The following is a 15,425-nucleotide window of genomic DNA, read 5'->3' on the forward strand; positions in this document are numbered from 1 at the left end:
TAAACTTAACCAGAAAAATCATTTAAAATTTTATTTGCATTTAACTTGAAGCTTCCCTATCTTATGAGAAACAAAATTATGTCTAGTAAAGAAATCTGAATGATGATTCTGAAGTTAATGATTGGGTTCAGTGGCTCCTAGAGATCTCAGACTTTCAAATAATCTTGCCTTAGAACTTGTTCGATGGTTTAAAGAAAGGGTGGTCAACCTGTTGCACAGGCAGGCTGTGTGGCATGTGACAAATCGGAGAGAGGACAAGGACAGAGTAGGGAGCAGAAAACAGTAGCAGACCAAGCTAGGAGCATGGGACAGGGAGCAGAAAGCAGAGCAGGAAATGGAGTTTGGAATGGCATTCTGGGAAGATACGGGACTATTTGCAGAATGCCTGCCAAAAAGGTTGGCCCCCAGTGTTTAAAGGAAGGACAGAGCTCAAAATCCCTTTGCACACTAGGCCAAATTAGTTTTAGTTTTGAAGCATTTGACTAATGACCTGTACATACATAATACACAGGGGCAGATCCAGAATTTCCTAAAATGGGGTGCAGAAGCAGCAACCTGCACTGCAGGGGTGGCTAGGCCACTCCGCCCAGCCTCCTCTCCCCCACCAGTGTGGGCAGACTTTTTCTTAAGTTTCTAAAACAGGTGAAAATCTTGCCTCCCTTCCCCTTCCTGCCCAGAGGCTCACTCTTTCTTCCCTTCCCTTCCTCCTCACCCTCTTCTGCCTGCAGCTGCTGCTTTCTCTAGTGCTTCTGGTCTGGAAGCTGAAGAGCCAACTGGGCTGAGTGGGGGCTGGGCTCAGCTGGAGAGGGAAGAGTGGCAACAGCAGGAAGGGGAACCTTGCATCCATCCATCCGTGCTGCTGTTGTTTCAGTCCCCAGCTGAGCTCACCCCTATGCAGCTCTGGTGTTTCCCCACCTCACAACAGAGGGAGATGGAAGAGTGGGTGGAAGGGGCAAGGGACATGCCTTTGAGCAGGAATGGGTAGGGAGAGTGAATTTTCACTTGCTTTAGAGACATTAAGAAGTACCCAGAGGCTCCTCTGGTGCAGTGCAATCTGAAAGGGGAGTGTGGCCATGCCACTGCACGGCCTCTGGATCTACCCTGGTGATACAAATCTAGTGGTACTCTTACCATAAAACCTGGTGCCAAATAAAGTACAAATAATAATTTTACTGCCTAATACATTCCAACTGTGTGTTCATGTAACAAGTAGGCCTGTGCAAGTCGGCAGTGATCTGATCCGGCCGCTTTGGATGGCCACAGTCCGATCCAGAGCACCAGGCTGGGTCTCTGCCTCGATCCAGCCGAAGCAGCTCTGAAGCTTTGGAGCCGCCTCAGAGATCCAGCCATAGGGTATAATGGGGAATCAATTAAATATCTATAACTTTGTTGTTTCTTGTCCAATTTGGATGAAACGTTCAGGGATGGTAGTCTCTGCTGAGAACATGAAACCTGCTAAGTTTCAAGAATATTGGTGCAGGGGTTTGGGGGGGAACTGCACCTCAAGCTGCAGACAAGCAAAACTCATGCCGTGGGTGATCTGGCGTGTGTTAAGGCGCAGCAGGGTGGCAGCTATAGGGATGGTGGCCCCTGCTGTGACGCCTGCCAGCTGTCAAGGAGATTGGTGCAGGGGGGCTCTGGGGCCCTGCACCTCTAGCTGCTGACAGACAAAACTCATGTGAAGACTGTCTGTCTTGGGGCAGTTAATTGTCTGTATTGAGTCTTTCCTCTCCTTAGCCTGGTTTTGTAGGTGCTAATTGATGCTGGTTAAGTCATTATGTAATAGCTAGGTCCTGTGTATTGAGCTGGTCCCCAAGTCCCTGGTCCCTGAGTGAATTGTGACTGATTGATTGGTAACTGGGAACACAGCAGTTTAGCAGCCAGGCCTGCAGCAGTGTCTCCCCTCTGTGCCCCAAGATGGACACAGTCAGTCACACAAGCACCCATGGCACCCAGTTTTGCTTGTCTGCACTTCTCCCCCGAAACCCCTGCACTGATCTTGAAACTTAGCAGGCTTTGTGGCCTCAGCAAGAGCTACCACCTCTGCAGTTTTGACCCCCCTGTGTTGTAACACAGAGATGTGACAGGAGTTTTGCTTTCAAGAATTTGGGATACAGTTTCCCCAAAACCCCTGCACCGATCTTTTTGAAACTTGGCAGGCTTCATCCTCTCTGTAGAGTCTACCACCACTGAAAATTTCATCCAAATCGGACAGCAAACAACAAAGTTATAGATATTTTGTTTCCCCGTTATACCCTATGGCTGGATCTCCGAGGCGGCTCCCAAGTTCTTCAGAAGCTCCGAACTGCTTTGGGAAGCCGAACGAGGCCAGCACTTCGACCCTGACATACTGCTTTGGACCCTGAAGCATCCAAAGCTTCTCCAGATCCGAAGCTCTGTCAGAAGCCTCTCACAGCCCTAGTAACAAGTACATGGTAGCCAATCTAAGAAATATGCACCTTGTTTCTGCCGCCACATAGCAACTCTTTCAACTTGGATAGTCCTTGGCAGGAACAATTTTTTTTTTTTCTCAAAGGAAGGTGAGCACTACCTTGGCACTGCCAAAATTAGGTCTGGTCACAGTCCGTGCTGAGTATTAAAAGTTTGCCACCAAAATTACCTTGCTGCATCTTCAGCTGCATCATGTCTCTCTTTAAAAAATTACCCTGCTGTTCTAAGAACCCTAAAGCATTGTGTGGGGTGAGATGTATTTTTTCACATGCAGTCGCATAAATAAATCAGTAGGACTTTTGATATTAAAATGGTGTTATGATTCTGTTCACTTTTGATCTAAGTCTGTTCTAAACCATTGATCTTTGAATATAGGTATTACTGGATGATTGCACCCTTTAGTACCCTTTACTGAGCCTTGCTGCCAAGTACCTATTTCTCTAAGGGTGTGGGGTGGCTTATTTGAAGGCCTTATTGAATTCATATTGTTTTATCTGAACTTTAAAGTTGCTTTTGACTAGATTGTCTTTTCTGCTATGTTTCAGGTGTTAATGGAATGAAGGGTTGCCCATCCTGTAGGTAATTTTTGCAGGGCTTTATATTTTAATTGTACTACTGGCCATTAAATGTAGTTTTCTTTTAATGAAAGGGTTTTGAAATGAATTTATCAGTGTTTCAATGAAACCATTTCCCTTGTGGCACTGTTCATGTTTTGCTCAGTTGTTCTCTCTCTTTCTTCTATAGCTACATTGAGAAGTTTACAGACTTTCTGCGTCTCTTTGTGAGTGTTCATCTACGGAGGATAGAATCCTACTCTCAGTTCCCTGTGGTTGAATTTTTGGCGCTATTATTCAAATATACTTTTCATCAGGTATGGCGTTAAATGCTGCTTTTCTTATTTTAGCCTTTAATACCCTACCCGTGTATGATGCGAGGACATCGTAAGAGTGACTTATTTCCCCAGTAGGGCTAATAACTCAAAGGGTAGCATGGTAAAACACTTCAGTCTTTATCAAATTAATATGTGTGCTGACACTGCATAGCTCTTTTTTTTTCTTTGAGCTTTAGGACTCTTTACTCACTTCAGAGCTCTTACTCTGAGGCTTCATGGGCAAATTGTTCCCTTGTATATACCATGTTCTTGGTTTGTTTGTTTTTTTTTCTCCTTTTAAGTTCAGCCACAGTTTGCGGGGAAGTGGTTGCCCTGCCTCTGCAGTGAGATTCACTGCTGCAACACCATTTACGAGTGTTATAAACCTGTTATTCGTGTGAATGTGAATATTCAAATATTATGTTAGGTTAGGAAAGCTGAGACTGGAAGGCCTCACTGCCGCAAAGGGAGTCAGTCACTGCTGGGACTAGACTTGGGAATTTTTTGGATCCCGGTTCTGGGTGCAGACCTGGCTCCTCTTTTGATAGTTAAGCAAGTAGAGTTTCTCCGTTGGCAGGGGAAGTTCATCACTGAAGCAAACCTGCACCACTGAATAGCTCTGTGCATGGTAACTCAGACTGTGGTTACACATGACCTAAGTCGTGCTGCATTTTGTCATATTTAATGTTGAATTTTGTGTATTTCAGCCTACCCACGAAGGCTACTTTTCTTGCCTAGATATCTGGACACTCTTCTTGGACTATCTCACTAATAAAATTAAAAGTCGCTTGGCAGACAAAGAAGCAGTACTCAACAGGTATGCCAGTCATTCTCAACTTCGTTAGACTCAAGGCACCCCTCTGAAAATACCAGCTCTTAGCTTTTTCCTTCTTGGTTGACTATAGTAACATATAACAATTCTTCTGTTGCAAAGAACTCAGAAAGATCACAATGGGTTGGAATGTTTTTGACATTATGGAGACCTATTTGAAACCTGGGTTTATCTTGAAAATTGTATAGGTATTTGTATACCCAATAGTGGTTGTCACCCTGCATCACCCTTAAAAGAATCTCTGGGCATCCCAGGATGCTACAGCACCCTGGTTGAGAATAATCAAGGTAAGCAAGACCAGCCTCTGTTGAGACACAAGAGCCTTAAAGACTGTGAGAATAACTTGGTCTATGTTGAGCACTTGTTTGTTGGGTCTGTCCCAATTGTTATACCAAAATAGCATTTGTTACAGGGAGTCTCTTGTATTTTCTAGAATTAGGTTAAAAATTGCATTTCTTGCCCCTCCCCCCCAAGCAATTGTAACATGCAGTTTGGCTGGTGATCAGTTACATGTGCCTGTGAAATCAACAGACCATTACTGATACTTGAGAATTAAATCCTACTTTACCACGGTAAAGTTTCATAGATTTCATAGACATTAGGGCTGGAAGGGACCTCAGAAGATCATCAAGTCCAGCCCCCTGCCCAAAAGGCAGGAAGTCAGCTAGGGTCATAGGATCCCAGCTAGATAAGCATCCAATTTGCTCTTGAAGCTGTTCAATGTAGGTGCTTGAACCACATCCGATGGTAGGCTGTTCCAGACCTTGGGGGCCCGGACAGTAAAGAAATTCTTCCTTATGTCCAGCGTGAAACGGTCTTGTAGTAGTTTATGACTGTTCAACCTCATCATCCTTTGGGGCACTCTGGTGAACAAACGTTCCCCCAGATCCTGGTGGTCACCCCGATAAACTTGTAGGTGGCCAGCTGATCACCCCTGAGCCTGCGCTTTTCCAGGCTAAAGAGCCTCATGGCTCTCAGCCTGTCATCATACGGTCTGTTTTCCTGACCTCTGATCATGCACGTGGCTCTCCTGGACTCTCTCAAGCTTCTCCACATCCTTTTTGAATTGTGGAGCCCAAAACTGGACACAGTACTCCAGCTGTGGCCTCACCAAGGCCGAGTACGGGGGAGAAGGATGTCCCAGGATTTGCTTGAGAAGCATCTGTGGATGTAAGCTAGCGTTTTGGTCACTTTACTAGCCACAGTATCCCATTGCAGGCTCATGTTCATCTTGTGGTCGATGATGACCCCCAAGTCTTTCTTCCGTAGTGCTAGCCAGCATAGCACTGCTGAGTGTATAAGGATGCTGCAGGGTTTTTTTTCCCCCAAGGTGAAGAACCTTGCATTTTTCATTGTTAAACACCATCAGGTTCTCATCCTCCCACTTGCTGAGCCTGTCCAGGTCAGCCTGGATCACCCACCTGTCTTCTGGTGTGGATGCTTTGCCCCAAAGTTTGGTGTCATCAGCATACTTAGCCAGTTCGCTCCTGACTCCAATGTCCACATCTTTGACGAAGAAGTTGAACAATATGGGTCCAAGGACAGAGCCTTGGGGGACCCCACTGGTCACAGGACACCATGATGAGTGACTGCCATCAATTACTACCCTCTGGGTCCAACCATGGAGCCAGTTTTCCAGCCAGCAGATCATGGTGGACTCAAGGGCACAATTGGCCAGTTTTGCCAAGAGGTGATCATGGGATACCAGATCAAAGGCTTTTGTGAAGTCGAGATATGACATCAATCTCTTCTCCCTTGTCGAGGTGGTAGGTCACCTGGTCGCAGAAGGAAATGAGATTGGTCAAGCAAGACCTACCTGCAACAAACCCGTGCTGGCTATCCCTTAGGATGTTGGCATCGACCAGTCTGTTAAGGATGGCGTCTTTAATAAACTTTTTCTAAGATCTTTCCTGGGATAGAAGTCAGGCTGATGGGCCTATAGTTAGCTGGATCTACTTTCCTCCCTTTCTTGAAGATAGTCACCACATTGGCCTTCTTCCAGTATTCAGGCACTACACCAGAGCGCCAGGAGTTTTCAAAGATTCGTGCCAGGGGCTGGGCTATGATGCTCGTCAGCTCCTTGAGTACCCTGGGGTGTAGATTGTCAGGGCCGGCTGACTTGAAGGTATCCAGCTTCTCAAGATGTTTCTTCATGAGGTCAGCATTTATGGAGAGCAGGGGATCTCCCTCACCCGGACCTCCCTGTCCTGTAGTGGGCATGGGTGTCCCATGGGACTGATGAAAGACCGACACAAAGTACCCATTTAATAGGCTGGCTTTTTCCTGGGTGTCAGTTGACCCATCTGGTTCAGCAGGGGTCCAATGTTGCCCTTGCTTTTCCTCTGTCTCCCCACTTATCTGAAAAAGGACTTCTTCCTTTTATTGTCCTTCATGCTTGAAGCTAGTTGGAGTTCAGTTGCAGCCTTGGCTTTCCTGGTTTGCTCCCTGCAGGATCAGACCAGTGCAGAATAATCCTCCTTGGAGATGAATCCCATCCTTTGTAGGCCTTTCTTTTTAGCCTCAGGAGGTCTGCTAGGTCCCTGGAGAGCCAGGGGGGTTGCTGTGCCCTCTTGGTGCCTTTCCTCCAAGATGGAATAGACTTAGCCTGTGCATTGAAGATCACTCCCTTGAGGAGCAACCACTGTTCTTGAACTCCCCTCTCCCTGGGGTCATGGTCCCCTCTCCCTGGGGTCATGGTCCCTGAGCTCCTGAGCTTGTCAATCAGCTTTTCTGAAGTCAAGGACTTCTGTGTTGCTGACTGACTTGTCAGCTTTATGGCAGATGGTGAAGGTGATCAGCTCATGGTCACTGTCACCCAGCTTCCCATCGATCACTAGGTCACCGATTTTAGGTCATCCCCAGTAGCCAGTACCAGGTCGAGCAGCGCTTTGCCTCTTGTTGGCCCATAGACTTCTTGAGTCAGGTAGAGGTCATCCACACATGAGGAAGCTTTGCAACAGCTCGGATTTTGCTGAGTGATCCTCCCACAAGATGTCTGGGTAATTGAAGTCACCCATGACAACCATGGTCCGGGAACATGCGGTCTCACCCAGTTTCTGGGCAAACTCCTGGTCAAGCTCTTGACTTCGGGTGGGAGATCTGTAGTAGACTCCCACTGTTGTGTCCCCTGTGCCGTGTTCCACAGATTTTAACCCAGAGGGTCTCCAGTCATCCACCCTGGTCACCAATATCAGCTTGCAGGGACATGTAGCTTTCCTTAACATAGAGAGTTACACCCCACCCCTTTTTTACCTACACGATCCTTCCTGTACAGGGTATAGCTATCTATACCTGAGGTCCAGTCATGGGTGGAGTCCCACCAGGTTTCTGTTATCCCTGTGACATCATAATTATTTGCATTGAGCAGGGGGACGAGCTCCTCCTGCTTATTCCCCAAACTCCTGGCATTTGTGTACAGACAGGCAAGTGTCCCCTTGGGAGCTGTTGCCTTGCCCACAGATTGTACCAGGGCTGGGGTAAGGGTGGGCTCCCTTAAGTGCCTTGGCCCGCTGGCTTTGCAAGGGTTGCTCAGCAGGCCAGCAGTGGCGGTAGTCCCCCCACCTCCAACGGGCTTAGTTTAAAGCCTGGTGAAGCAGGTCAGCCAGTCTGGCTGAGAAGAGCCTCCTCCCCAGGGGAGAGAGTTGGAGGCCATCCCTTTCCAGCAGCTCACTGCCTCTCTCGCCAAAAAGCGGGCTTTGGTCATGGAAGCCAAAGCCTTCCCGATGACACCAGCGCTGCAGTCTTTGGTTGACTACAAGGATCCTCCTCTCCCTCCTCAGCCCATAGCCCAAGACTGGGAGGATCAACGAGAACACCACCTGTGCCCCCGGACCCTTTAGCCCCGCTCCCGAATCCCTGTAGCGCCTCATGACCCGGCTGGGAGCACTCCAAGCCGTGTCATCGGTGCCCACGTGAATAAGGAGCATAGAATGGTGGTCTGTGGGCTGGAGGAGCTTTGGGATCGTCTCCGCAATGTCCTGGATGCAGGCCCCCAGGAAGCAGCAGACTTCCCGGACTAAGGGGTCAGGGCAGCAGATTGCTACCTCGTTGCCCCTCAGGATGGAGTCTCCCACAACAAACACCTTACGTTTTGTCTTGGGGAGAGCGGGAGCAGTAGCTGCAGTTAAGCCTGTGTTGCCTGCAGGAGCTGGCAACTCGGCAGGCTCTGCTGGAGCAGCAAGAGGTGTGTACCTGTTGCTAAGCTCCGGCAGTGCAGGGACCTTGGTGCAGTGGGCCTTAGGGCCCTTGACCACCTTGGTCCATGCCCCTGACTGGACAGAGTGGGAGATCCCAGAGTCCTCCTTTGTCCTGGAGGGAGATGGTGGTCTACCCTCTGGCTCCCGGTGGAGAAGGGCCTGGCAGTAGGAGTTATGCTGCAGACTGCCAGACTGAGTGAGGCGTGTGCATTCTTAGGTAAATGACACTGATGTGTTTAAACTTTTGCTTAAGCTGATAATAAATAAAGCTTTAAAAATCCTGATTTACTCACTATGACAAACATGTTGGTGCCTGAGCATTAAAGCAAAAAATTAGGAAAAAGTAACTGGTATTTTTTAAAAATGTTCTAAAACAAAAATGCCAAGGAAATCAAATGTTCAGCTATTAAAGAATGTAATAAAAGAATAACACTATTAATGAAAAAGCAGATTTTCTGCTTCCCTAACGGTATTAATATTGTTCATCGCCCCACATCACCCTTAAAATAATCTCAGGGCACACCTAGTTGGTTTAATTGCAACTAGGATTTTAAAATCACCTTGATGACAAACGTTGTTTGGGTTTTTTTGAGAGAGAGGGAGAGGTTTATCACTGTAATTTCAAAATATAGTACCATCACAACTGAGCAGAACCTTAGATTCAGTATTAATATAAACCAAATTTTGACAACTCTTCCTCCTTTTGAAGGCTTGTCTGCTTACCATTTTAATATAGTCAGCCCCATTGCAGATAGTTTTGCTGCCATCATTTTGTAAGTACCAAGGGGCATGTCTAGTACCAGCTTAACTGTTTAGCGTGGAGAAAGTAGAGCAGGGCTTGAAACTCTTCCTCTTCTGTCATGTTTTGTTCTGGACTAAGAACAGGAAGAAACTTTTTTTTTTTTTTCAGTGAGCCTGCCAAATACAAATAAATTGCTTACCAAAGGGCATCCTGGCATCAAAAGTGCCAAGAACAAGTGCAGAACCAGCTTCCAGCCAACTTTATTTCTTTCAGTGTGCGAATTGCTTTCTTGCGTTTAAATTTAGGTTCAGCCAATGCATGATTCTGCCTAACAATGCTGAGCTGAGGCATGCTGCTCAATTTTCCTACCCTATACATAACCATATGACTAAAAAATAGAAGTGGATAAAGATATCAGTGTAGTGAAAGAAATCAGCTCATGCAGTATTAGTTGGTCTTTGGAAAGTATCATATCTGTCTTTGACCATAAAAAAATAGAATAATTCCCCTATACGTGGAGTGCTATTTTTGCAGAAGTACCTGTTTTTAGCTATAGTTTCTGAAGCCACAACAAATATGCATGAAATTGTGAAGTGTTTACATGTTTTAATATGATAATGTACGTGTGGTTACACCACAGGAACAGTAGATGAAATTTCCTGTTCCCTGTGGCTTGCAAATTCTGAGTCTTGTCCAATAGTGTAACATGTACAAATTACCAAATCCAGACTTGCATCATCTTTTTTCAGTAACCAACCAGTAGTATAGTAGCCCTTCACTGGAAGTTTCTAGCTGTTGCAGTTATGGGAACAGCTGATTATGGTGCAATTTATATTGCACAATGCTCTTATTTTCTGTATTATTAATAGAGATTGCCAGCTTTCCAATCTGATCTTTCCTAGAGAAATGCATAATTGGAACTTGCTTCACAGTAGTTGTTTTCTAAAGGAAGAGAAGGGAACTTTTTGGATCTCAAGTAAATTGACATCCCTGTATGTCACCAGTGATGTCTGCATTCCAGCCTTGGGTTGCTCCATGCTGATTTTGCAATTTAGTGTTACTCATGGATGATCATGGGGGGGAAAAGTGTTTTGACTTTTGTGTGCTACATTGCTGCTTCTGGAAACAAATTAAATCTTTTAAGTGGGTGGCTGAAATGTGATAGTGATGATGAAAAAATTCTGACTTCCTTCCTGTGAGCAAGGACTGTATTCAAAACTACAGAACACAAATGACTCCCATTGCAGCTGAACCTACAAATAGCCTTTATGCAAATAACCTATTAGAAACCCTGCCTCTTATTTAGGTGCTTCTCTTTTAGAAATCTTATTAATTGCCCTTTTCTATCGTTTAAGCTAAGATGTAAGTGGTTTATGGGTGGCTTTTTAGTCTAACCTGTTGTGACTGGTGGTGAAGTTTAACTAGCTCTATTATAATATTTTTGTATTAATAACCATAGTCAGCACCTCTTGCTTTAATGGCAAGATTCAGATCTTGATCTTGACCAGTCTTGGCAGCATTTGAGAGAGCACTGTAACTACTCCTCTAAAAAGGAGTAGGCATGTAAGTTCTATTTAGTGAGGGGGAGCTGAGTCCTTTCACTAGAGAGTGTTCGTTTTAAATCTGCCCTGGTAGTGCTTCGTTATTCATTCCAGTTGCTCTTCTTGTAACACCTGCTGCCTCTTTCCACTGGCAGTGGAGCTTTTTACTGCTGTTTCCTATCCAACTTTCACAGTTGAGGGAATGGGTGACCAGTTCATCATATGGAGTAGTCTAGAATGGCTTTCAGTTGCAGTTGTAAGACAAAAGCAGCTGTCTAATCTCTTCCTGGCAAACATGTCTGCAAGGCAGTGTTGCAGGCTCTTTCTGTGCTAACCTTTACGTTTATGCTCCTTCAGCTGTAGGTACTCTTCACTGAAAGGGGTCAATATTCTAGTAGAGTACTTTTCTTAGTCTTTGGTTTTCTTTTTACTGTGTCTCAGGTACGAAGATGCCCTCGTTTTGCTGCTGACAGAGGTATTGAAACGAATACAATTCAGGTACAACCAGGCACAGTTGGAGGAGCTGGATGACGAGACTTTAGATGATGATGTAAGAATGGGGGTTGGTAGGAAAACTGCAAGTCTTCATACTAAACTGCTGTGTCGTACTGAAAAACCAGGAACCTTCCTACCAGGGTCTAGACTGTTTTCCAGCATAGAGACTGGACAACTATTTCATTTCAATGCTTTCATTTCTTGCTGCTGTTATCTCCTGTATCTCAACAGTTCCAGTACTCCACTAATAATATGTGTGCCTAAACAATACATTGGCATTCCCTTCCTTCCAGATCAAGAGCATTAGAGAGCAGCAGTGCTGTGGTGTAAGTGCAGTGCAGAAGTATACACTATTTAGGCAGCTCTTGTGTGCATAAAGTGAGAGAGAGTTTGGTGTGAGTTTTGAGGTTAAAAGGAGTACAGCATGCTGGGTGTTTTAAAAAAAAAAAAAAAGATTGCTCTATGAAAGAGTAAAGCAGAAATGAGGCTTTTTGATGTCTGATTCTGTGATCTCATGACAAATGCAGATATGTAGACCCAGATTGCCAGAGGTGTTAATGTGTCTGAACTCTGTTAAAATATCTAACTTTCATTAATTTGATTTTATTGCCTAAATACTGCTTGAGGATCTGGCTCTTTATGCCTTTGTTGATATCGGTGCTTCCATATAAAGTTGCTGCCCTTTAAGACCTGTTAATCATATTCTCAAATTTTAACATGATGTACTTACAAACAGGAGTGTGTCCATGTTCAGAAACTATACGCTATTCAAAAGGCCAGTATAAAAGAGACCACAGTCTACTCAAAAGGCCAGGAAGTGCCATGTGACATGGTTGTCCAGTTACTTTATACCATTAACAGACATTGAAAATGAAAGCTTGATCCAATATGAAGCCAGTTAGTTGTTCCTTCTCAGATTGCTTTCAAAGTGGGAGAATCTAAAAACAGTAATGTTTGAGTTCTTGGATGTCTAGCAAGTACCCAGCTCTGGCAGATGCACTTCAGTCAGTTTTCCAGTCCCTAACTCAGACTAACTTAACATAGGACTAGCTCTTTCCAGGTTGAGTAGAGGGAAGCACAGGTCACGCTTATCCTGGCATTTCTTCCCATAGCAGCAGACTGAATGGCAGCGGTACTTGCGCCAGAGCTTGGAAGTAGTGGCAAAAGTCATGGAGCTCCTGCCAACTCATGCCTTCTCTACACTGGTAAGTAGCTCTTCTGCTGATAAGCTGATGCAGAGGTACTTAATCTTATGTCAGCTCCATCCATTAGGTTTTGTTGCACATTGCCTCTAGAAGACTGTCAAAAAAGAAGTACGGGGATGTGCTTTTACATCCAAAACAGAGATCAAAACTATAAGTAAAATTTAGTGTAGGGGTGCACCAATTAAAGATTTTTTGGGCCAAGACTGCTGGCTGATTTATTAACAGGCCATATCGGCTGATACCAATCCAACTGCTGATGTGCATCCCGGCAGCTTGGAGAGCAGCATCAAGCTGGTAAGTCTGTTGGGGGACAAGGGGTGGGGGAGGGGAGGGAAGAGGCATGGGAGGGGGGCAGATCAAGACCCCTGTGGTAATGGAGGAGTGGGGTTGGAGTTAGGCGCTGCCCAGCCAGGGCATGACGGAGTCGCAAGCAATTCGTCCAGGGGGCACGGGGTGGGAGGTGGCTCCCACTGCTGTGCATACCCCTGGGAGAGACATGGGGTATGTATGCCCCCGGATCTCTGCTCGGGGCAGGGGTGGGCTGCTGCTGTGAGCTGGGGCCAGGGGCAGCGCTGGGCTCTTCTCAGCAGGGACAGGGTTAAGTCAGGGCTGCCAGAGCTGTCCACCCCGAGCATAGCCCCAGCCCAACCCCTGCCAGGAAGAATCCGGTGCCACCCTGACCCAGGGGCACATGCCCCACCATACCTCCCCCAGGGGTGCATGTAACAGCAGGAGCCACCCCCACCTCCCCATGCCCCCTGGACAAACTGCTCTTGGCTCCATCCTACACTCTGCCCCAGCCTCAGCCCCACTCTTCCCTCACTGCAGGGGCCTCAATCTATCCCTTCCCTCCCCCCACCCCTTCCCGCAACAGACTTACCAGGTAGATGCTGCTCTCCAAGCTGCCAGACTGGCTGTGTACATGCTGCAGCTATGCACATGCACATGGCATTTATCAGCAACGTTATCAGCCACATCAGCCAAAGAAAGCTGATTGCTGATAACCTCAATTTTCCTTTTATCAGTATTGGTACGTTATGGACTGATGTATCAGTGAACCTCTAATTTAGTGGTTCTCAGTCTTGGCCATGAAACTATGGCATTCAAAAAACATAAGAACAGTGTCCAGGATTTTTTTTCACCATCTGGAAGAAGTATCTGAATTCATTAGGATCAGCTGCAGCCATAGCAACTGCATTTGCTTAGAGATCACATGTGTACATGCCTGGACGCTGTTCCCTGAAAACTCCAATGATTGAAAAGAGAGAAAACAGCTCATTTTTTTTATAAAGTATTATCATTATGCTTACTGAGATTTCATTTGAAAGGAGATTGCTGGGCTAATACAAGCCCAAGATCTGTTTGTCCATGAACATCTTTAAGGCTTGTGAAAATTATAGAACCATTTCTAATTCTGCTGAAAATTGTGCTGTATGAATCCATGTATTGCAGTGTAGTAATAGTGAATGAATCAGCACCTTTCAGTTTGGTTTGCTGGCTTATCTCTTCATTGTCAACACAGAGTGAATTCAGGAAGTAAATGGGTGACTTGGTGAAACACATGACTTCAGATCAAGGGGAGATGGTTGAACAAATTCTAACCCTCGAATAAACTATTAGGTTTATCTATGTGAACTGCCATCTCAGTACAGAATACCTTTCCAGCGAGCCTTGCTTAATGAATACTTGGACATTAAATAATCCAAGAAAAACTTAATGAGTCTCATGCATGTTACAGTAGTTTGTAAAATGCTTCTGAAACATGCAGTGGGTCTATTGACTACTACTTGATAAATGAAATTGGCTCCAGAATACATTGAACCACTGTACTACTTGTCTTTAATCTGCTTAGTTCTGCATATCATGCCTGGTGCTGTGTGGAGTGAATGGCCACACTATTAGAGTGGCTCTTAGGCCTGCAAAGAGTAGCGATATGGGGCCAAACGCCCATAAAATTCAAAGGCTGTGATGGCTTAGAGATGATCCTGCCTCATGAGGTCCCTTCCAGCCTTACATTCCTGTGATTCTAAGTCAAAACTATTGCTTCAGCCCCAAGGGCCATGACAGAATCTATAGCAGGAAAAAGATTTTTGCTTGTAAACACATGTCCTTGCAAGTAAAAGTTGGAATAGAAGGGGGAGAAAGTATACTTCTTTTGCTGGCTAAAGTAGTGTTGGTCTAATAAAAGGTATTCTATTTACCCAAAGAACCTTGTCTACCTATGTCCTTAGACCAACATGGCTACAACCTATACCCCTTCTTTTGCTGGTAGATGTGTTAGAGGAAAAATAAATACGCAGTCCTAACTGAATGGATTAGGTTTGACTTAGATGCCTGTAGTGTACATAACCCTATAATATTACTGTTAGAGTACCATGGTCTTCTGGGAAGCCAGCCAAGGTATTTCCTATACTTTGGTGTTTGAGTTGGCGTTCTCCTTCATGTTAGCATGTCCTGTTGCCAGGCTGAAGTGTTCCTAGTAATTAGCAATAGTTTGCCACAGATTGTGCGCTGTGAGGTTAATTTAATGCTCTGAGGGAAAGCAGCCTCTTAAGTCATTCATTCCCTCAAACCTTTTATCTGTGAGGATCCAGCCCACTCCTGTTACAGAGCAGCTGCAAGACTTCTTCAGTCCTTTTGCAATATAGTAACAGCAGGACTGGCAACCTTTTTTTTTCCTTTGACTTGTATATTAGGAGTGTCATTTAATCTTAATGAGGAGAAACTGATTTTGATGGGGTAAAAAGGTGCAATGAAAGTCTCTCACCCCCACAGCTGTGTACCCAACTTGATCCTGATCTGTAGCCCCACCTTCTATTCTTTTTTGGGCCCCACACAGCTCTGGTCATTCATCTTATAAGGACTGACAGCATCCCAGGCTACATTGCTACTGCAGCATCTGGTGGCCATTCATGTCAGGATTGGGTACTGCTGGTAACATGAAAAGGACGGTTGTCACTGAAGGAATTTCTTTAACAAAATGACCTTTATAAGTTTGATGTGAGCTGTCTAGGAATGAAAATCTAGGGCCCCAAATCACTCCAGAACATACAAAGCTATCCTTTCTCCAAATAGGTCTTGCAAGACTTATT

The 15,425-nt window shown here is 45.4% G+C and overlaps 1 protein-coding gene across 2 annotated transcripts in view; it reads left to right on the forward strand.

The window, feature by feature from the left end:
• Positions 1-15,425, forward strand: part of XPO6 (exportin 6) — a 94,208-nt gene that overhangs the window by 50,873 nt on the left and 27,910 nt on the right. The window contains exons 8-11 of one of the 2 annotated variants that reach the window (XM_090023235.1): positions 3,196-3,322; positions 4,030-4,139; positions 11,075-11,183; positions 12,244-12,333. In XM_090023235.1, coding sequence (XP_089879361.1) covers positions 3,196-3,322; positions 4,030-4,139; positions 11,075-11,183; positions 12,244-12,333 — 436 coding nt within the window. Of the gene's footprint in view, positions 1-3,195; positions 3,323-4,029; positions 4,140-11,074; positions 11,184-12,240; positions 12,334-15,425 lie in introns of both variants that reach the window. The other variant, XM_090023234.1, reaches the window with a different exon arrangement.

The sequence above is a fragment of the Crocodylus siamensis genome, chromosome 12 (genome assembly GCF_052110815.1).
Source record: "Crocodylus siamensis isolate JL-2025a chromosome 12, ASM5211081v1, whole genome shotgun sequence".
NCBI classification, from domain to species: domain Eukaryota; kingdom Metazoa; phylum Chordata; order Crocodylia; family Crocodylidae; genus Crocodylus; species Crocodylus siamensis.